The sequence below is a fragment of the Zeus faber genome (genome assembly GCF_960531495.2).
Source record: "Zeus faber genome assembly, chromosome: 22".
NCBI classification, from domain to species: domain Eukaryota; kingdom Metazoa; phylum Chordata; class Actinopteri; order Zeiformes; family Zeidae; genus Zeus; species Zeus faber.
In genome coordinates this window covers 7,506,707-7,529,173 of record NC_137209.1, presented here as the reverse complement: position 1 = coordinate 7,529,173, position 22,467 = coordinate 7,506,707, and the positions used below count along the sequence as shown (strand labels likewise).

The 22,467-nt window shown below is 48.0% G+C and overlaps 1 protein-coding gene across 1 annotated transcript in view; it reads left to right on the top strand.

The window, feature by feature from the left end:
- arap2 (ArfGAP with RhoGAP domain, ankyrin repeat and PH domain 2) overlaps positions 1 to 22,467 on the top strand; it is a gene marked incomplete at both ends in the record, with an annotated part of 123,897 nt that overhangs the window by 10,107 nt on the left and 91,323 nt on the right. The window contains 2 exons of the mRNA XM_080023155.1: positions 4,029 to 4,098; positions 15,034 to 15,154. Of these exons, the coding sequence (XP_079879281.1) occupies positions 4,029 to 4,098; positions 15,034 to 15,154 (191 nt within the window). The remainder of the gene's footprint in view (positions 1 to 4,028; positions 4,099 to 15,033; positions 15,155 to 22,467) is intronic.

Here is a 22,467-nt window from a genome sequence, read left to right as displayed (position 1 = left end):
TTGATGCCACAGCTTGGACTTCATGCTGCCCATGTTCTGTCTATGTTTGGGAGCACCTATCTGTGCGAGCAGATGTTTTCAATCCTGAATCTAAACAAGACCAAGCACAGATCACGCATCACTGATGACAACCTCCATGCCGTTCTACGGATTGCCTCAGCACAAGACCTAAAACCAGACATTGACACACTGGCCATGGAAAAAAGGTGTCAGACATCTGGTCAGAAAGAAGAAGAAGAAGAAGAAACAGTCTTTATTCATCACGCAACACACCACACTATAACACATGCTTGCACACACACACACATGCACATGCTTTGGATGGTGGCCGGTGAAATGGATTCTCTGCTTTTGACCCATCCTGGCTTGTCCTTCCTCCGGGGGGCACAGCCAGAAGCAGTGGGCAGCATACGTGGACGCGCCCGGGGACCAGGTGATAAATGTCCATTGCTGGTCAGACAATGATGGGTGCATGGGGTCCTTACTGACGTGAGGTGGAGGAAACCCCATGTGAGCACGGGGAGAACATGCAAACTCCACACAGAAAGGTTTATGTGTTTATGCAGACAAATTTTCACTGTAATCAAACCATCTCTCATTAGTTGGATGTATCCCCTTGCAAGGCTGTGTGCGGCCATTTGTTTATGTAAAATGCTACACCTGTCACACATGTTCTTAGCAGCTTACAATTGTTGGTTGGACCGTTATTCTGCCCCTCTCAACTATGACAAAAAAGTTGTGAAAAAGGTTGATGTCATAACTTGTGTTTTATCCTTATTCACTTGGATAGTTTGATCGTTGATTGATGGAGTAATGTGGGTTTCATAAGCTGACGAATTAAAAGGATTTATGTTATAACAGAGCAACAAGCAAACATTTATTTATACATTTATGCAAATATATATGTAATATTTGTAAGTTGAATAATAAAAATCCAGAGTTATTTAACATTAAGGAGTAGTTGCATTTATTTTACATTACATTTAGCTACATTTATACTGCCTCAAAGTTACATCCGGCCCTTTGAGGGCAACCATTATGCTGATGTGGCCCTCGGTGAAAATTAGTTTGACACCCCTGTTCTAAAGTTTCTCATTCATTGAATCCACAATAATTAATCGGCTAGTCTTCACTTCCCTGACTCCATGTCGTTGGATCTTGGGTTTCTCTCCTTGCCTTTGATGATTGATGTACGACAAAATGTAGGTGTCTTCCGTACCCCAATATTAATGCGAGGTGGAACCTTCGATTGCACCTGACAAAAAGTTCCAGGAGAAGGAGGCCTTCACAGTCCTTGCCCGGCTGCAGTTGTTTGGTCGCGCGTTCCAACCCTCCATTCTCCTTGCGGCGCAGTTTCGACGAGCAGGAGCCATCAATCATTTTTCGGTTTCTCCTCATATTCTCCCTGACCGGTCGATTGATGTCGAGTTGGCAAACTGCCCTTCCTTCCCTCTTCCCGCTGCTGAATATTCAGACAGGCGAGCGGTCATTAGTTTGCATTATGCTAATTGACAGCTGTTGCAACGGCTCATGACACGTATTAATCAGTGGCACTGTCGATGAAGTAGGACTATCTGTTCTGGGGACCTTTAAACTGGAGGCTTCTAGTGCCACACATCACGCTTCCTCTGCCGTCATCTAACCAACTGTCAGCAACAACAGTAGGCCAGGGTGATCCATTTATATCATATTGATAAATCCTGATTTGAGACTCGGTATTGTCTCGGATTTGGATATTGATCGTGTTATTGCGTTGTCTTGACGCCTGTGTTCCACAAAAGAACTGCAGCTTTTTTTCTTACTTTATAGAGCGTTCTAGTTGTTCTCATCAACACCTCTACCGCTTTGTCATAACACCCGTATTACACTTGAATGTTTCTCAAATACGTCTTGTGTGTGAATATCATGAAAGGGGCAGTGGTCATCCCTAAAATATCCTCAAATGATCAAAACTGAGGTATCAGTCAAGAAGTACTTGCTATTGTCAATATTTCCCAGCCCTACCAGAAAAAAAAAGGCCAATATATAAATATTTATATACACTCACCGGCCACTTTATTAGCTTCACTTGTTCAATTGCTTGTTAACACAAGTAGCTAATCAGCCAATCACATGGCAGCAACTCATTGCATATAGGCATGTAGACACGGTGAGGATGACTTGCTGAAGTTCAACCCGAGCATCAGAATGGGGAAGAAAGGGGATTGAAATGACTTTGAACGTGGCATGGTTGTTGGTGCCAGACGGGCTGGTCTGAGTATGTCAGAAACTGCTGACCTACTGGGATTTTCACTCACAACCATCTCTCGGGTTTACAGAGAATGGTCCGAAAAAAGAGAATATATCCAGTGATCGGCAGTTGTGTGGACGAAAATGCCTTGTTGCTGTCAGAGGAGAATGGGCAGACTGGTTTGAGACGATAGAAAGGCAACAGTAACTCAAATAACCACTGGTTACAACCAAGGTATGCGGAATACCATCTCTGAACGCACAACACGTCGAACCTTGACGCAGATGGGCTACAGCAGCAGAAAAACACACCAGGTGCCACTCCTGTCAGCTCAGAACAGGAAACTGAAGCTACAATTGGCACAGGCTCCCTAAAAATGGACAATAGAAGATTGGAAAAACGTTGCCTGGTCTGATGAGTCTCCATTTCAGCTGCGACATTCAGATGGTAGAGTCAGAATCTGGAGTAAAAACATGAAAACATGGATCCATCCTGTCTTGTATCAAGGGTTCAGGCTGGTGGTGGTGGTGTAATGATGTGGGGGATATTTTCTTGGCAGACTTTGGGCCCCTTAGTACCAATTGAGCATAGTTTAAAGGCCACAGCTTACCTGAGTATTGTTGCTGACCATGTCCATCCCTTTATGAGCACAGTGCAACCATCTTGTGATGGCTACTTCCAGCAGGATAATGCACCATGTCACAAAGCTCAAATCATCTCTAACTGGTTTCTTTATATGACAATGAGTTCACTGGACTCCAATGGCCGCCGCAGTCACCAGATCTCCATCCAATAGTGCACCTTTGGGATGTGGTGGAACTGGAGTTTAGCTTCATGGACGTGCAGCCGACAAATCTGGGGCAACTGCGTGATGCTATCATGTCACTATGGACCAAAATATGAGGAATGTTTCCAACACCTTGTTGAATCTATGCCACGAAGAATTAAGGCAGTTCTGAAGGCAAAAGGGGGTCCAATCCGGTACTAGCAAGGTGTGCCTAATGAAGTGGCCTGTGTGTGTGTGTGTGTGTGTGTGTGTGTGTGTGTGTGTGTGTGTGTGTGTGTATGTGTGTGTATATATATATATATATATATATATATTTGTATATGTATATGGATATGTGTGTGTATATTGATATAATTCTGACACATTTCCATCGAAAACCCAACTAAGTATTATTTCAATATTCAAAATTGATATAATTAATATCATAACAAATCTAAACTATCTTCTAAAACGGAGATTGTCAACCTTATAAGATATTTTATTTTGATGACCCTCGACGAGAGATGCATTAGCGCATGAACCCTCTTTGGTCAGATCTAGTCTCTGGGACCCCCAATTGAACTGAGACTATTTTTTAAATATGATTTAGTCTAAAAAGTTAAACTATCAACAAAAAACTAAAATCTGAAGGTTGGGTACAGGGGCCCGCCAGGGGTCTTTCAAGAGCTTTGGGGCTCCCCAAGACAACGATGAAAACTTTAAATGCTAAATTCTCTCGTATTAAAAGTATGAATCATTGTCTTGGGGACCCCCCTTGAAGCTCTTGAAGGACCCCTAGCGGGTCTGTGGACCCCGCATTGAGAACCCCAGCTCTCAAACGCTGCATAAATATCAAATCGTATTCTGTGAAGTTTCTCCAAGAAGACTATATTGGGGTACGGAAGATTTGACACATTTTATATTCGGATTTTAAAACAGTCAAAGAATTTTTTTAAATCATTCACTATTAGGGTCATGGTTGATATTCGTCACTTTATGATATATCGTTTTTTGAATTATTTTATTTTCCAGGAACTGCGTCTTCCAGAGGAGGTGGGTGCGCTTCGACGGGGAGAGCCTCGCCTACCACAACAACGACAAGGTAAGACACACACACACACACACACACACACACACACACACACACACACACACACGTTGCACGTACAGCCACCATCTGCCATCGTGACCTCCACCACCCCCTCAAACCTCATGCCTCTCTAGTTCCGTGCCTGCCCACCTCCCGCACCTCCCTCCCTCCCTACAATCTCCTCCCTTCTCTGCCCTCCCACACACACACACACAGACACACACACACACACACACACACACACACACACACACACACACACACACACACACACACACACACACACACACACACACACACACACACACACACACACACTCGCCGGGCCAATTACGACTCCTCCATTATGGAAAAGGAGTCGCCCCCGTCGCCCCCGCACACTTGTTCTCCTCCTCCTCTTCATTGTCTTCATCATCGCCGGCGGCAGGGTAAGGAATGGAGGCAAGGACGGAGCGACATTACCGCCACGCATCACCGGTATTGGCAGAGAGGGAGGAGGAGGAGGAGGAGGAGGAGGGGAGAGAGGGGTGGCTAGAGGGAGGGAGAGAGGGAGAGAGAGAAAGTTCCCTAGAGAGAGAGAGAGAGAGAGAGAGAGAGAGAGAGAGAGAGAGAGAGAGAGAGAGAGAGAGAGAGAGAGAGAGAGAGAGAGAGAGAGAGAGAGAGAGAGAGAGAGAGAGAGAGAGAGAGAGAGAGAGAGAGAGAGAGAGAGAGAGAGAGAGAGAGAGAGAGAGAGAGAGATGATGGATAGGTAGACGTGGGGGCGGGGGGGCGAAGAGGTAGCGAGAGTGCTCTCTTTCTTTCCTGCCTCCGTCAGCACTTCTCTCTCACTCTCAGCGTCCCCCTCTTGACGGGGGTGTGTGTGCGGGGGGTGGAGAGAGAGAGAGGAAGGTGGGGTTACAGAGAGAGAGAGAGAGAGAGAGAGAGAGAGAGAGAGAGAAACCTCCGCTTGTGTTCACCAGTATTGAACGCCACAGACGAGGGCCGTCACATCACGGAATTGGAATCTGAGATGGATCCTCGTGCGATTAGTCGCGATTAATAATTGAGTCGTCTCTTTGATTGATTGGGTCCTTGAAGCCCCCTTCAATTTGTTGCAATTAGTCGTGACTAATCGCGATTAACTTCAGTACTCGCTAGCTGGCGATTATATGGACAACCTTTTTATCCCGTTCTTATGGAAGGTGTGTGTGTGTGTGTGTGTGTGTGTGTGTGTATGTGTGTGTGTGTATGCGTGTGCGTGTGCGTGTGACTATACTTATGAAGACCGGCCTCCGAATTGACAATCTTTAGCTTGGTTTGTTTTTTTGGTTTTGAAGTACACTGGAAACATGGGTCCTCAGTTACCAGGTGTATTCACCTGAATACCAGTACAAATGTGTGTGTGTGTGTGTGTGTGTGTGTTGTGCACTTTTGAGTTGTTATTTTGAGTTATTACTTTTTAATAGAGTGAGTCATCAAAGCTTCAAAACATCTTCAGGCTCCTGTTTATCTGATCACACGTGGCCGCTGACGCTCGCTTCGTCACTTGGTACGAACGCAATTACGCCTCAGACGCAACTCGGGAAAGAAACCAAAGGGGGCATGGGTGTGTGTGTGTGTGTGTGTGTGTGTGTGTGTGTGTGTGTGTGTGTGTGTGTGTGTGTGTGTGTGTGTGCGTGTGCGCGCGCTCTCCGGCGCTTCCTACAGGGCGCCATCCCGGATGGGGTGTCAAGGTTGCGCCCGGCGCGCCGCGCTCTCTTGGTGCCGACCCAGGCGGCAATTTTTCTCCGTTTCCTTATGGAATGAAACAAGCACCGCGCGCGTGACCTCGGCGTGCCCTCCCCTCGACGCCGTTGCCCAACATCGCGATCGATGATGTGGGACCTGTCTGGTGCCCGCTCGGTAATCACTAACTAATTAGAGAGAGAGAGAGAGAGAGAGAGAGAGAGAGAGAGAGAGAGATTTGTTTGTTTTGCACCAGTGTACTTCGCAATGACAATAATATTATCAGCATGAATAATGCACACACACACTTGTTCCTTCACTTTATTTCACTGAAATAGTTTTATTACTGTGTGATTCTCAACACCTCGGCAGTCACTCCGCGTCGGATGCGCTTGCCTTTCGGAGGACGCCGAGGCCGGACACCGCGTCCACAGCCTCGTGAGGTGATGGAGAGATCGACGTGGGGGTGGGTGGCGAAGTGGTAGCGGGAGTGCTCTCTTTTTTTTTTTTTTTTCCTGCCGCCGTCAAGCACTTCTCTCTCACTCTCAGCGTCCCCCTCTTGACGGGGGTGTGTGTGCGGGGCGGCGGAGAGAGAGAGAGAGAGAGAGAGAGAGAGAAATCACCTCCTCCGCTTGTGTTCACCAGTATTGAACGCCACAGACGAGGGCCGTCACATCACGGAATTGGAATCTGAGATGGATCCTCGTGCGATTAGTCGCGATTAATAATTGAGTCGTCTCTTTGATTGATCGCGTCCTTGAAGCCCCCTTCAATTTGTCGCAATTAATCGCGACTAATTGCAATTAACTTCAAATCACGCGAGCTGGCGATTATATGGACAACCTTTTTATCCCATTCTCATGGAAGGTGTGTGTGTGTGTGTGTGTGTGTGTGTGTGTGTGTGTGTGTGTGTGTGTGTGTGTGTGTGTGTGTGTGTGTGTGTGTGTGTGTGTGTGGAAGATCCTTTTTTTTTTTTTGTCGTTCGTCGTTCTCTGAAGTCATTTGTCCGGCGTGGCGTCCTCTCACCCTCTGAGACCCGGGGAGCTTCATCCCGTCCTTGGTCGTCGTCACCCTCACCCCCTGCGGTGCCCAAAAAGAGTATCCAAAAACTGAACAGGAACAGGAAGTCCTTGGGTCTCAATTCTTGTCCGTGGCTGAAAGATGAGCTGCTCTCCCTCCCTCACGCAGGCGGGTTTTTTAGGTTATTATTAATTTCATTATTATTATTATTATTATCATTATTTGGGATGTACATCGGTATCGGCCGATATTCGCCCCGATGCGCATATAGGATGATGTTCACCGATAGCCGCGGTCGAGGTTCATCCACTGTTTCCGAGAGGGCGACGCCATCCGGTTTCCGATGAACGCGGACGCGGTTCCCTGCGGCGCTCCAAGCAGGGAGTGGCGCTGCGTTCAGTGGAACTCGGAAGCCATCGGCATTGGCGCGGGCTGCCGGCCAAATTGTTATTTTCAATATCGTATCGGACTAACCGCGCAGGTCGGAAAGCAAACGGCAGCAAAGGCAGCCATTCCCAACTGCCGAGCTAAACGTATTCCATTGGCACTGTTCGGCAAAACATGGAAGCCAGCGGTAAAATTGTGCTTTTTTTTTTTGTTTGTTTATTTTTTACCCATTTTATATTCTACTGCACATGTGTGGAACGCGTCCACGTGCGCAGACACCCAAATGTGTTCTATACAGAGCCGCGTGCGCGTGGGCTGCCTGTTTGGGAGAATAAACGAGCCCCACCCCAGCCTCCGAAATAAAAACTCTACGGCTGCATTTAGATGTCAGCGGCGATGGACGCATAGAACCCATGAAGGATGGAGGCAACATTTGAAATATTGAGGTTTCACATGCTGAGAGAGTCCTAAAAGTCCAAAATGGCAGCGACTTATTAGGTGCTATCATCCTTTTGATTATTAATATGAATATTAATGTCACCAGTTAATAGTGAGGGTGGCAGTAGTGCTCGAGGAACATTTTATATATCTTAGAAAGGTATAGGTTGGAAATACATGGATGATTTTAGTCCTTCAAAGTCTAAATATATGACCCAAATCTGAAACGAGTGTTCTATTGACCTATTATTATTATTATTATTATTATTGATGGAGGCATTTCGCTTGTTTTTAACTTTGCTTGACTACTACAATGCTCTACAACTCAGCGTGCTATAATTAAAGTGGCGTGCAGTGTCTGGAGAGCTCGGCCGCACTTATGGATTGGCGGTCATTAAAAAAAAAATGAAGCCCATAGGGTCCGGTTCACATGCGTGAGCACTGTATTAATGGGGAAAGTGACAACAGGGATGCCGTCACCTATCGGGCGCGCACGGGTGGATTCGTTACGTGTTTGTAGAATAAACTGCGGGGGGAGCATCTGTTCCACAAGATCGATATGCAGAGAGGAGCCTCGGAGGTCTCTCTCTGGCACTGGTCCCAGTCTGTATATAGATACAGTATATACTGTATCTATGCATCTACAAATATCCCTACATCACAACAGAGGGTTGTATCCCAGCAGTTTATAAACTATTTTTTTTTTTTTTAGCGCAGGGCCCCTCCTTAAAATACAACATTCTAGATGAGAAAAAAAAAAGTAATATACAATATAATAGTATATAAAGTATACATAACCATTTAGCCTAAATTGCCAAACAGTGTCATATCTCACAACACAGCCTCACCATCATTAGTGGAGTTGAGTGAATGCATTTTATGAAAAACATATTGAATCACGGATAAAATAAACAAATAAATAATCGAATATATTAATAACATAATCATTTTGCGACATACCCCTGCAGTTCCCTAGAGTACCACTAGGGGGTCATCGCGTGCCTTGGTCTGTCGTCCTCCATTCATTGTAATGTGAATATTTGATTTTTTAAATTCATGATAATGATTCCAAATGGATTCTTAAGAATGTGATTTTGAATACATTACAATATATTCATTAAACTATTAATTGGGGCCGCCGACGTGTTTGCGTGGATAACTTGTCATTTTTATTTAATTTACTTTTTTTTTTTTTAATTTGCATTGATGGAAGTGGCTTTCACACAGCACCCAGAGTTGAATACCTCCCTCCACAATTACAAAGGAACATGTTGTTCCACATTGTTTATTTGTGAATCACGATGACCTGAGAGATACCTGCACATTTTTTAGTCAGATCCTACAATGTGCTCCATGACAAATGTCTAATGGAGTTCCGAAAAATGCTCCCCCAAAATAGTATTGTACAAAGATAGATAGACGGATATGCAAAGAACCTGAAAAATTGGCAACATGCAATAAACCCCAAAATGAAACAAACAACACAAATAGACCTAAAAATAATCTGGAAAACGGAACAATAACAATATCGCGATGGCTATGATATAAAATAATAATAACCCAAAAATATATAAACATAAATATAAACACAAAAACATATGATATGTATTAAAAAGTGTAAATAAATGTATGTGAAACTGAAACAAGTCAGGGGTGTAAGGAGATGCCAACAGCGTGGGAGCGTAGCCAGAGCGCCGCTCCCACCGAGCCCCACCTTCCCTCCCCCCCCCCCCCCCCCCCCCGTCCCCCGCCACCTTTCCGCCCCATTTCGTCACCCCAGGGGGGGGGGGGGATCGACTCCCGGGAGCCGAGGTGCGGGGATGAAGGGATGAGACGGAGGGCGAGACGAGGGAGAGGGATGAGGTTGCAGGATCGGGGCTCAGCCCGTCCGTGATGCCAAAAAAACCTCTTTCAAAGCCGATCCCCCGAAATCTCCCCCCGGCCCCCCTCTCCTCCGTCTTTCCCTTGGTTCCTTTCCCAAGACGCCGTCTCTCACCCGCACCCGTGGAGTCCAGGGGTTGGAAAGAGGAGAATTATCTGACGACGATGATGATTCAAATGAAATTGAAACCGGATGTTGCCACGGCGAGGGGAATCAACAAAACCGGCTGAGGGGTAAAAGATCTCGGGGGGGGGGGGGGGGAACTCGGGGGTCCCCAAACCCCCACCCATAGTGCATCCCCCTAAATCGAACCTGATTCACCCCCGTATGGACGCCACAGTACTTCTTTCTTTATGTATATTTATTAGCAGTCGGCGGCCATTTTGTACGAGGCTTTTCGGGAATCCAATACATTAGAACAAACCGTCATGGATCGTTCTTCCAGTCGTCAATATTCGGCTATTTGTCCAAGGCCTGGCGACCCCCCCCCCCCGGCGATCCCGGGTCAGCCCCCTTTTGGGGTCTAGCTCCCCAGCTTGGGAACCACCGCTCGAACTAACCGCACGAGCATTTGAGATAGATGTTGATTTCGGGAATAAAATAAAATAAAGCGATAGATATCCGCCCCCGGCACCCCAAAAAAAACATCTATTTTGCTCTTGGAAAGTCATCTGGGATGTGTTGCTGTCAGCTCAACTTACGCCAGGATAAATAACAAGTCCTTTAAAAACATCTCCAACAAAATCTTCCAATTGATATTTCACTGAGCAACCGTCTCAAAACCCCCCCCCCCCCCCCCAAAAAAAAACAACAACCCCATCATCGACTAATGATTTCAAGTGAAAAATATTCAGCATATTTTATTTGTTTATTTATTTAATTTTTTTTTTTTTTGTGTGTGTATTTTTTTGTGGGTGCAGTGATCACGTCGTGGCCACCAGGTGTCGCTGAACCTCCATGCAAAGGCCGACAACGCTGTAGCGCCGATCCTGCGGTTTATCTCTCGCTTCTCCTCGTCTCCTGTTCGCACTTTCAAACGACTTTGTTGTAAGAATTTAGCTTTTAATCTCCGCTGCGCTTTCCACCGCGAGTCTCCCTCGGTTTTGTGATGTTTAAAAAACCCCCCCCCCCCCCCCCCCCCCCCCCCCAAAAAAAAACTAACATCTGTCCCTGTTTGTTTGTTTATTGATGTATTTATTTTCTTTGTCTTTGTTTTTTTTTAAATTTTATTTCGTTGTTGTTTTTTTGACATAACATACACAGTACAACACAACACCTTAAAAACAAACAACCCAAAATAAATAAAATAAAACAGTAAAAATAATGCACTGGAAGAAATACTATTTTATTTATACAGTTATTTATTTATTGATTATTTTGACTTTATTAAACTGTTAGATTAAAAAAAAACAACCGAAATATATAAATACACTTTTACATACATTTACTTAGATATAATTATTTTTCTATATTTTATTTATATAAATATATTTATATATATATTTTTATATATATTTTTACATTACATACATAGTACAGTAACGTAAAAAGAAATATATATTTCAATAATAATAATAGTAATAATAATAATAGCAGGGTCCAGGTTATTTGGTGCTGTATTGCACGTGGATTTTATTCAGGTTATTAAGGTTAATGTTGTAACGACTGTAACTACAATGAGAGCGAGAGAGAGAGATTTGTTTGTTTTGCACCAGTGTACTTTGCAATGACAATAATATTATCAGCATGAATAATGCACACACACACTTGTTCCTTCACTTTATTTCACTGAAGTAGCTCTATTACTGTGTGATTCTCAACACCTCGGCAGTCACTCTGCGTCGGATGCGCTTGCCTTTCGGAGGACGCCGAGGCCGGACACCGCGTCCACAGCCTCTCGTGATCGCGATGCGACGCTGGATATCGTCTGGGACCATCGCAATATAGTAAACCGTCGCCTCGAGCGGGGAATGCCCGGAAACGCGTGACGGGGAAGGCGTGGCGCGGAGGGCGCCGCCCTCCTCAATCGGCTCTGATCGCTCCCTCTCCGTTACGCATTTTCGGGGATCATCGGGTCGCTAAATCGATCACCCCCCCCCCCCCCCCCCACCCCGCATCGGAATTCCGAGTTTATTCCCGAAACACAGGGGTATTTTTGCGCTACCGTGTCTTTCATCCGTTTTTCTCTTCCCTTTCTTTCATTTGCCATAAAAAACAAAAGCGAAAGAGGGTTTTGAGCGGAGCCGTCCGTGGTCCTGAGGCGTCGAGTCGCTGCAGCAGCAGTGTCGGACAGAGGCTGTGGTTGGACGCCGCTTTTGCCAACTTTTTCGCTATTCCCTGTATCTTAAAGTTAGTTGTTTTTTTTTTGTTTGTTTTTCGATATCTTTGGTGTTTATTTCGACTTCTAGAACCGGTTTTGTTCGCGCCGTAGTGCCTTGAACTTCCTAGATGTCATTGGCTGGAATCATTACATTACATTACATTACATTGCATTTAGCAGACGCTTTTATCCAAAGCGACTTACAATTGTCAAACACCGACGGACGCAGCCATCAGGAGCAATTAGGGGTTAAGTGTCTTGCTCAAGGACACTACAGCATGCTACCAGGAGGAGCCTGGGATCCAACCAGCAACCTTTAGATCACTAGACCACCGGAATCGATGACATCATCATTATCATTATAACATCGATATTGAGAGAGACGGGGTATGTCTAGGATTTTGGTTACTGCAACGTCTCGATGGAGTTCGATATCTGTCTTTAGGCCTGCGTTCCGGTCAAGTACGGCAGTTCTCTCAAATTCCCGGACTGTTCGAGCGGAGCTGGGATGGATCGTCATGGCGTCATGATAAGAGAGTACACATCGTGTTGGATCTTCCTTGGAAGTCCTAATATTGTGATGTGGTCAAAATGTCAAACGTAAAATGTGGTCTGCTCCAGCAGGGATTTGTGATATATCACGGTCATCTTTATATCGCGATCCAAGATATGTCCCGGGATTATTAGTAGTACCGCAATATCGTTAAATTTGGTCCTAAGAGTAATGGAATTTATCTGAATTTCATGGACTGTTCTAATAGGGCTGACCAATATACTGTATATTGTTATAGTATCGTGATACAAGAATATCGAATATTCTTTCCCCAACCGTTCTCGCGGTTCTCATCAATGCCTCCCCCCGATTGGTCACAATATCCACCGATGGTGATCCCCAAAAATATCGCCAAAGTGTGGCTATCGAGGCATTCATCCGACAATATTGCGCCATCCCATTTTGTCGCTATCGCCCGGCCCAGAGTGGTGACATCTGGTCATCAGTTTTGAGGCCTGTTTCTCTCTCTCTCTCTCGCTCTCGCTCTCCTTCTTCTCACTCTCTCCCCCCGCTTCCCCCTCTTCTTTATCTCTCTCTCTCTCTCCCTCCCTCCTTGTGGCAGCGACCCACTACTTTCATCGTACGTTGTCAGGGGAACGTCGTGGAAAGAGGGTCACCGGAGCCCTCGGTGTTCTGCGTTCATTATTTGGAAGCACACACGCACACACACACGCACACACACACACACACACACACACACACACACGCACACACCAAATCCCTCTCGGCCCCACCAAACACTTTCTGTGCATCGCTCTATTCCCCAGCATCTGTTGAAAATATGCGAGAAGGTTTTTTTATTTTTTTTATTTTGGTCGTCGGCTGAAACCCAGGTGATGCCGCTGCCGCACGCCGGGCGCTTTGTGCCGCTTTTTGAAAAAAAGTGGGATCACCTGTTTCTCTCCGGAAAAATACTCCCAAAGAATTCTTAAAAATACTTGTGAAATAGAAAGTGCACCAAATAATAAAAAATACATAAAATGTGTAATTTTCTTTCTGTTTCTGTGTGTCTGTTAAATATAATATAAACTGTATTGAATAATTAGCATTTTTCATCGAGCTTCATTCGACACTGACAGTGTAGATGGACAGGGGAGCGAGACAGAGGCGATGACATGCAGCAAATGGCCTTGGGCCGGCTGCGGCCAGGACTTCAGCCTTGAAAGTAGAATGCGCTCACCCAGGTGAGCCACCCAGGTGAGAACCAAGGTGCCCCATAATTTAATAATTTAATTTGTGTCCATGCATATGTACTTTATATATCCAGTATATAAAAAGAACACGCTTAAAATTAAAAATCACAGATTTACTATTTTCTAGATATTAATTTCTACTTTCTAAGTCTATATATTGTGTATATATATACTTGTTTGTAAAGTATGTTTTATATATATTTCATATAAAATACTTTCAAAATAAGATATATCTGACATATCTTATCCAAAATCATTTTTACATAAATTATACATCAAACATACCTATAAAACAGACACGAACTTCTATAAATACATATAAAATGAATTTTAAAGTATTTTCAGTGTCAGAACTGCTTTGAGTGACGGCTGGATGTACACCACCACGTTCTGTACCACCGCCCACAGTATCCAAACTAAGTTTGAATTCCTACATCCCAAACACAAGCTCTTTACTTTTTTTCTTCTGCAAAACTCGGCGGCCATTTATCAAATTTATTGCTTGAAAGGAACCGGTGGAAGCTATTTCTGTAAATAAATTTGACGGGGCCCTGATGGGTTGTGGCTGCGGTTTGATAAGGGAGTCTGACACGGGGATAGTTGACTTCGTTTTCTGAGAATTTTTCCGGCACCCTATGAGCAGTCAAATTAGACCGGCAGTCGAAGGCTCGCTCTGCCGTGACCATTTGGGGGGGGGGGGGGGGAATAAAAAACCATGATTACGACATGTAATATGTCTGTGCCTGTGCATGCCCAAGACATTTAAAATGTTTAACATGTATTCTAATCTCCGTCCCACTGGTAGTATAGCAATTATTGAGCAGTAATTCATGTTTCCACAGCCAGCAGCTTCATATGTTTGCTGTTCTCATTATTTTGACGTCTTTTAGTTTACCGCTTCCTTCTCCGTGAAATGGATCACCCTTCACTGCCTTTTTTTAAAAACCTCAAATTAAAGTGGTAATCCGTAAGATTATTTCGCAGATTTTTTTTTTGTTGTTGTTGAAAAATCTCATATGTGATACTTTTTTTAGCGTGGACTTGAAGAAGCGTTACAATGTATTTGCATTATGAACCTGCTCCTCTATATGGTGTCAACAAGTGCTGCTTGTTGTCATCAGTCAAACCGTCGATATGGATGAACCCCCCCCCCCCAAAAAAAAAAAATGAACCCCACCACCTCAAGGGACCAAGAAAAAAAAAAAGAAAATCGATCCGTAGAAGGCAAACTTTCGAGATTTTCAATGGTTTTGAGCATTTTGAATGGCATTCTGGGACTTGTAGTGTGATCCACCCAACACAGATGATCTGCTAGGTTAGCATTCACTAACTTGCATTTATTAAGCAAAACTCCTTGTTTCCTGCGAATAATTCAGATTCCTGTTCTGTTCCAAGTCGCCAAGCAAACCGTTTTCATCGTCTCTCTCTCTATCTCTCTCTCTCTCTCCAGGAGATCTACTCCAAAGGTCTGATCATGGCCCGGGCCATCAGGAAGGTGAGGGGGCTCGGGGACAACCGGTTCGAGGTCGTCACCTCCCTCCGCACATTCATGTTCCGCGCCGAGAGAGAAGGTAAAAGTCGATCCGCCTCTCTCTCTCTCTCTCTCTCTCTCTCTCTCTCTCTCTCTCTCTTTGCCTCAAATTTCCTTTCTCACCTCTCCCCCGCCGCCATCTTTCCGCCTCTCTCCTCCGCTCAGCCGCCGCCTTGATCAAAACAGACGGGAGCGGCGGCCGTCCGGCGTAATGGCTTCCAACCCGTACGCTGTAATGAGCAGGGGGGGGGGAAACGGGACGTTTTTTTCGCCTCCTCGGGGGTCAAGGCTTGATTTCCTTTCCCTTCTTCCGTCCGGCTCCTTTGAGTTCAAGGATCCCCCGCCCCTCCCCCCCCCCCCATTCCGCCGAAATTGAGGGTTGCCAAGGAGACACGCGTCAAGCTTCCTCGCGTCCTTGAGCTTTTCCGCGATTTGGATGGCATCTTCTACCACCGGCGGGCGTGCTCTCCCGGAGGGACCCGATCGACGGATCGATGCCCGGCCCTTCAATATTTGACCCGCGCGTCATAAGTATTGAGCAGGAGCTAAACGTCGCTTGGAAGGTCAATGAGACAGTGGGGCGGCCGCTGGTGTTTGGAATCAGCTCTTCACTCGGCAGTTAACCGCTATGACCGTCGAGGGTCAGAATCTTCAAGCCCGTCGATGGCTAAAGGTTGCCGTAAAGAGGGCAAAAGCCCCTCGAGTGCCATCATGTCGGTGGCGTGCCGCATTTGGCCGCAGCAGTTCGCTGGCTCCCGCGTGAGACGCCCTGGCCTCTTGGAGGAAAAAAAAAAAAAACAAAAAAAAAACGAGTAGTGGTTTTTAAAACGTCGCCTTGAATTAAACATCAGCACATTCGCCCGTTTGCCGTCCTCGCGCGGGGTGGAAAAAGCCAACCCGGTCACGTCGGCCGGTATTATTACCCGACGCTGTATTTACTTCAGCTGCCTCACAGACCTTGATATTAGGTTGAAGTAATTTATTTAGATTTTTTATTTTTATTTTTATTTTTTCACCCGGTTGGTCTCCTCGAGACTCAGAATCTCTTTGGCACCGAACAACGGCGTGACGCCTCCGTGTGTGATTTTTAGATGGACGCCGGCTTTCCGGCATAACGCCGTGACCGCGGGGCCCCGACGTGTAACGCGACAGCGTCGGCCTCCGGTGTGACTTTACGGTTGAGGGGAATCGCGCCGATATGATGAGCTCATTACTTCTATTTATAAAATTATTTTAAATCATGGAGCATAATAGACGTCGTAGCCTCGGGCGAGGGCGGTGCAGACGGCGGAGCGCACCGCACCGTATCGGTAACATTCATCCTATGCCCCTTCCCGTTTCCCGGTCCCTCTCCACGCTCCGGGCTCTGACAGGACTTTGGAAGTTTTTTGGATCGTTCCTCCATGTGGGAACTTCTGTGTGAAGGAGGCGAATGTGTGAACCCCCCACCCTAAATTTGAGCGTGACAATTTTGAAACCATTCGGATATTAAAAATAATAAAGCATACAAATTCAAATGGGATTACAGAGGAATGTCTGCACCCATGCCGGCAATCTCCTGCTTCATTACCCAGAGTTTTATCCGCCGCTTTGAACGCGTCGAAAGAGACGATCTCCCGCGGTTTGAGGGTGTTTTATAAGTCATTCCAACCTGAGGAGCCGGAGAACTGAAGTCCCGCTGCTCTGGTACCGCGGGGACGCCCATCAAAACGCCGTTGCCTGAGGAAGGTTGTAAAAGAAAAGTCCCGACGCAAACTGTGATCGAGCTGTCGGTTGATGATTCCAGCCCCAGTAATGGCACTATAGCATTAACTGGGGGACGCAATAATATCGAGCAATATCTACCATTCATCAGAGGAACCTCTGACCAGCTCTCATGGATCTGCTAAGAGTGATCTGGTCTCACCGGAAAGAAGTAAAACCGAGTAAATGTCATTCGGTGGAAAAAAATCCATCAAGGCATCTTTCCCAGGCAGATAAAAATAAAAGCAAAAATCCTCAGGCAAGCGCCGCGAAAATCACCGCTCATTGGAAGTCCCTCAAAAGAACACCAAAATTAAATGAGCGATTCAGTTCGAAAACAAAAGACGATGGGAATGGGATCCGCGGGGGTCGTTGGATGCACGGTATTAAGCACGTGTGTGTCATGACATCATGCGCTCAGCGCGCACATCGCAACGTTGCATATCCGCCGGTGCAGTTTTCGGGAAAGAATTCGATCAAAAAATGTGCAACTTCCGAACCCTCGCCAACTCCTTAGATCTCTCCAAACTCTCAGGAAAAAAAAACAAAAAACGGAAGGCCAAGTTCCTCCCGGCGGCGGCAGCAGCAGGAGGAGCAGCAGCCTGAGCCGTATCGTTATCAGTACCCTCTCCACATCGGCACCGAGGCAGAAGCCACGGACCATTACATTTCATCCATCTTGTTTCACCCCGCTGACCGCCGACTCCATTGGACACTGTCCCTCCTCTCTCCCTGTCAATAAAGAGCGTCGCCATATCGATGACTGCCCCTTTTTCTCGTCCCCCCCAACTCCCCCCCTCTCCCCTCTTTGGGTCCATTTACGAGGCCCCGGGACGCCGGCGGTGTCATTTATCACTCTGTCCGCCGGCTGATCCTCATACCTCACGCTCAGCCGTTCTGACAGAGCCCGAGGAAGAGGAGGCCCGGGAAGAGCCCCCGCAAAGCCGGCGGCGTCATTAGGAGAGGGAGAGCGAGATGGAGGGAGACAGAGAGGGGGGGAGAGGGCGAGAGGGAGAGGGCGAGAGGGAGAGAGAGGGAGGGGGGTGAGAAAGGAGAAAACTTGGCCTTGTCACCTCATGCATCTTTAAACAGACCCACTCACCTAGCGGTGGAGAGTCATCAATCTTTGGCTGGGGGCGGTGGAGAGGGAGAGTGAAAGAGAGAGAGGTGGGAGGACAGAGAGACTAGTTAAGTGGAGTTTTTTGGGGGGAAAATGAGAGCGCCACGCCTTCGGCGCCGCCGCCGCGCGTCGAAAGTCCCCGGACACGCCCGGGGACGTCGGGGGGGGGGAAAAAAAAAGACAAAGGCCGGGCTGTTTTGCCACGCAACGGTGAGGTGAAGGCAGGGAGATGGAGAGAAATTAAAGGGCCGAATAGATGGCGAGCGGCGGGTGGGGTCGGGTGGTGGTGAAGGAGAGCGAAGACGGAGGGAGGGGAACTGCGGAACGATGAGGAGGTCGGAGTAGCCGGTGAATAATTGAAGGCCACCGGAGACAGTGTGCACACAGCTGTCGGCGGCTCCGCGGCGCCGGTCCGCAGGTGGCCCCTTCCCTCAGGTACCGTCGGCCGGAAAGAGGAAGAAAAACGGGGGGTGAGAGAGAGAGGGAGCGAGCGAGCGAGAGAGAGCGAGAGAAAGAGCGAGAGACGGGGGGGGTGGGCAGATACAGGATGGCAATACAGAGAGGAGCCGAGGGAGCGGGATGGACTTATCAAAGCGCGGGAGGCGCGGCCGATTGTTTGTACGGCGTCGTGCCGGCCGTCCTGGTCTTTCCACGTCTCGGGGCACCCGTCCCATGGCTCTTGGTTCACGGGGGTCGACGGCTAATTAGGGAAGGGGAGCTGGACAGCAGAAACCATTATGATTTGAAATTGTAAATATTCGCGGCGGAAGTCGACGGGCGTCGACCTATTGCGGAGGAGCCGTTTATTTGCAGTGAGTAGACGGTAAGACGCTTCATTTGCCTCAACCCAAACTGGCGGAAAACTCCCTTAATTCCCACTCTCCTTACCGAGACAGTTCTACCATTACCCGATGGAAACATATCGTTGTGAGAAATCCTGATTCTCACGAAAAGGCCGCATTCCCCTCTCAGGATTTTCGTTCGGAATGAACCGCGGCGAGACGGCGATGATGCTCGCTCAGCAGCGGCGCTGTCTGGCCGCGTCCTTAATGTCCTTAACGCTTGCGCGGCTTAGCGCCAGGTGCCCCGGCTCTCCCCTCTTCACCTAATCAAGATGCATGCGTGCTCGGGGTAATTGCCCGCTGGTGTTCACGGGCCGTCTCGGCGGGGGTTTGACGGACGACCCGGCGGTGAACCCGCACCCCAATCCGGCTCTCGCGCTTATAATGAGCCGGTACGGACTCCCGGTCCCCTAAGACCCTCAACGGTAATAAGAGGATAATGAAAATGAATGCAGAGAGGGGAGAGGAGGGCACCAAGTCAGAACGTGCCGCCTCATTGGACCTGAGGCGGGACGAGGGACACCGGACTGTTCCCGTAATATCAGGAGAAAACAACGAAGATGGACGCCGTGGACACATGATGACCAGAACCCCTTCACCCAACAGATAATGTTCTTTTGCTCCGTCGCTCTGGGATCCTTTATCGGCAGCAGACGGGTGCACCGACAAGGCACCAACCAGACGGCCAACCAGCCGGAACCGGAATTGGGGAAATAAGGTAGAAAGTAAGGGGTAGGGGAACCTTTAAAGACATGAGGTCAATGGTATCTATCAGTGGGTCCCAACCTTTTCTGCCTCACGGCCAGCCTGAAATTCTCAATCATAATCAAGGGATTATTATCAAGCAGTACCATGAGATAAAAACCATGAAATGTGTTAGAAAATGAATCCATACATATTCATTCAATCGCTGTGTTTTGCCAATGATTTTGTGGCCCACTAGGTCGCACTTAGTACCCTCGTGGATCACCAGGGGGCCCCCAGGCGGAGAATCAGTCGCATATTTACATATATTTTACGTTTTCTCATCTCCCTTGCGCGGTGTGTTGCTGCGGAGGCCGCGTAGGCGGAGGTGTCCTCTCCGACCGGTCGGCAGACCCTGCCCTAAAGCGGGAACACCCATCTCTCTTTCTCTCTCTCTCTCTCGCTCTGCCTCGTTTTATCCTCTCTGCCTCGTGAATCGGGGAACATTCTTTCAGTCGGTGGGCTATGACTCCTTTCCGAAACGACCAAAGGCAGATGTGGTTGAATTTTTTTCCTTTATGTATTTATTCAGGGTCAGCATTTGCTCTCTTAGAAAGGGATTATGCGTCAGATGAGGGCACTCTTATTCGGGGATGCATGCACCTTTTTACGCAACTTCATCTTATCCCCAGCAGCACAAGTGTGATCTTTTGATTTATGCTGTAAGCTAGTGGTGAGCGTTGCATCAATAGATCAACCACACCGCTGTTTACGTTCGCATGTCCGCCGAGGTGAGACTCAGCGCTGTTGTCTTTTCTCTCTGGTCCAGGAGTTATTGTTTCTCGGCGCCTCTCGCTCGCTCTTCCTCCTACTCGACCCGGTGCCCCTCTTGGTCATATTGACAGATTGCGAGGAGAGGCGGTGGGGGCCAGAAGGAGGAAGGCCCTGAATTAATGATCAGGCAAATAAGTGAGCGCAGGACAGGTAATGGAACTCAGAAAGCCGGGGGGGGGGGGGATGGAACTCAGAAAAAGCGGGGGTGATGTAAAGAGCGGTCAATAATTCAGCAGGTCATCCATTATTGATGTCCGCTCTTTGTGAATTCACGAGAACGGAGGCGGGCGGCGGCCGGACCTCGCGGAGCTGCCGAGTCCGGGACGAGCCGCTGGATGTTTGGTTCGCCGTGGGGCGACAGGGAGGTGCGCAATCCACTCGCGCGGCTAAGAGGGGGTCAAAAGGTCAATTCGGGACATGGTACTACAGGCAACATTCCCTGCCAGCCACTGGCAAGACGGCAAAATGATCGGCGGCTCGCTGGACACCACCTCCCCTCGACCCGGGGAGGCGGAGCGCGAGCGGCTGCTTGAGCCACCAAACGTCGCTGAGGTAGCTGGCTCTCTGCGTGACCGAAACGGTCGACCCCTGGGACTCCAAAGGCGTTAACCCGCGAAGCTCCTAGGGCCGCTCCTAGGACCGGGAAGCTCCCGGTTTGAGAAGAGGACGGTGTGAACCGTGAACGGCTGATTCATGGTGTTATCGGGTTGTCTATGCCATGTCCCAAACTCAGGGGGAGGTTGGTCGCCGTCGCCGTCACGCCCCGTTCGGTTTTAAATGCCCTGGATCTGGGGATCCTCCCAAAGACATCCCCTGAATCGACCCCTGATCCGACCTGAGAGCCCCTTACGGTCTCAACTGGTTCTATTTTCATGATTGAGAGGGAGGATGGTTTTTAGGGCGTACAATACAACACACAGTACGGTTGAACTGATAAAACACTCCTGTGGATTTTTTTGGACCGATATGCGACTATTAGGAGACCCCGGGCTGGGAGCCTCTTCCCTAAATGGTTGCGGGAACTATAAACTCCTCAGCTCTCGACACGGCCTTCGAACGGCGACGGCGGCGGCGCCCGACCGGGGCTCGGCCATATCGCGGCAAAACGATCGCCCGTTTTGTTCCACCCAATAAACAAAACGCAGGGATCGGAGGAGCGTGTTTAGGCAGATTAGGTTTGAGCGGTGGGGAGATTTTTATTTTTATCCTTTTTTTGAAGCATCATCAATGCGACCATGAAGGCCTCGGGCCATCACAGCTTTTTTGGGGTCCGTACGATTTACTAATTGATTGTATCAGTAGTTTACCGGGGCAGGATGGAGAAACGGTGCTTTTAATATACCCGAGTGCAAGTACGTGAAAACGACCCGAAATTCCTTTGTCTCCACCGATGCCAAATATCACTGCTTGTGATGTTTGGCGTCTTTCTCTAATACTCATTACAGGACGGTGTCTGGTGTAATTTCCCTGTAGTGCTATTGATCTGTGGGGATATTAAATTGCGCGGGGTTGGGGGGGGGAGGCTGTAACAGAAATATCAACGCCGTCTTTACTGTCGACCCGTGCGGTTTTCTCGTCCCTCTTGAAATTCACGGGGATCCAAAAATACCTCCCCGCCACCCCGGCCGCCAAAGCTGCCGCCGCCTCTCCTTTCGAGAGGTGTCCGTCATCCGTCGGCTCCGGCGCTCGTTTCCGCGGCGACGGGGTTAGCGTGTCTTTTTTTTACTTCTGATTGAAGAAGAACGCGATTGCTCTGCGACTGTCAGTCGCCGCGGGAAAAGGGGGGGGGAAACTTTGGTATTTGTCGGATGGGTTTTACGGGAAAACTTTTAAATACCCTTCGTCCTTTTGTCCCCCCCCCCCCTCCTTCTCCCTGTCACTTTTTCATTCCTTATTCCTTCCTCCTCCTCCGTCTGCTCGTTCCTCTGATCCGTTGTCAGGCGATACGGAGCTGCCGCTTGCTCCGTCGGTGTATTCACAGCCCCCTGTCGGCGGGCGCTCCGCTTTCCACTTCGCCCCCGTTTGATAGCGCAGTGCGTCGGGGTGGGGCCCCCGGGCGCACGAAGCCGCCCCGTTGTCCTCTCTGGTACCCCGTCTGGAGGGGGAAGAAGAGGAAAAAAAAAAAAGGTT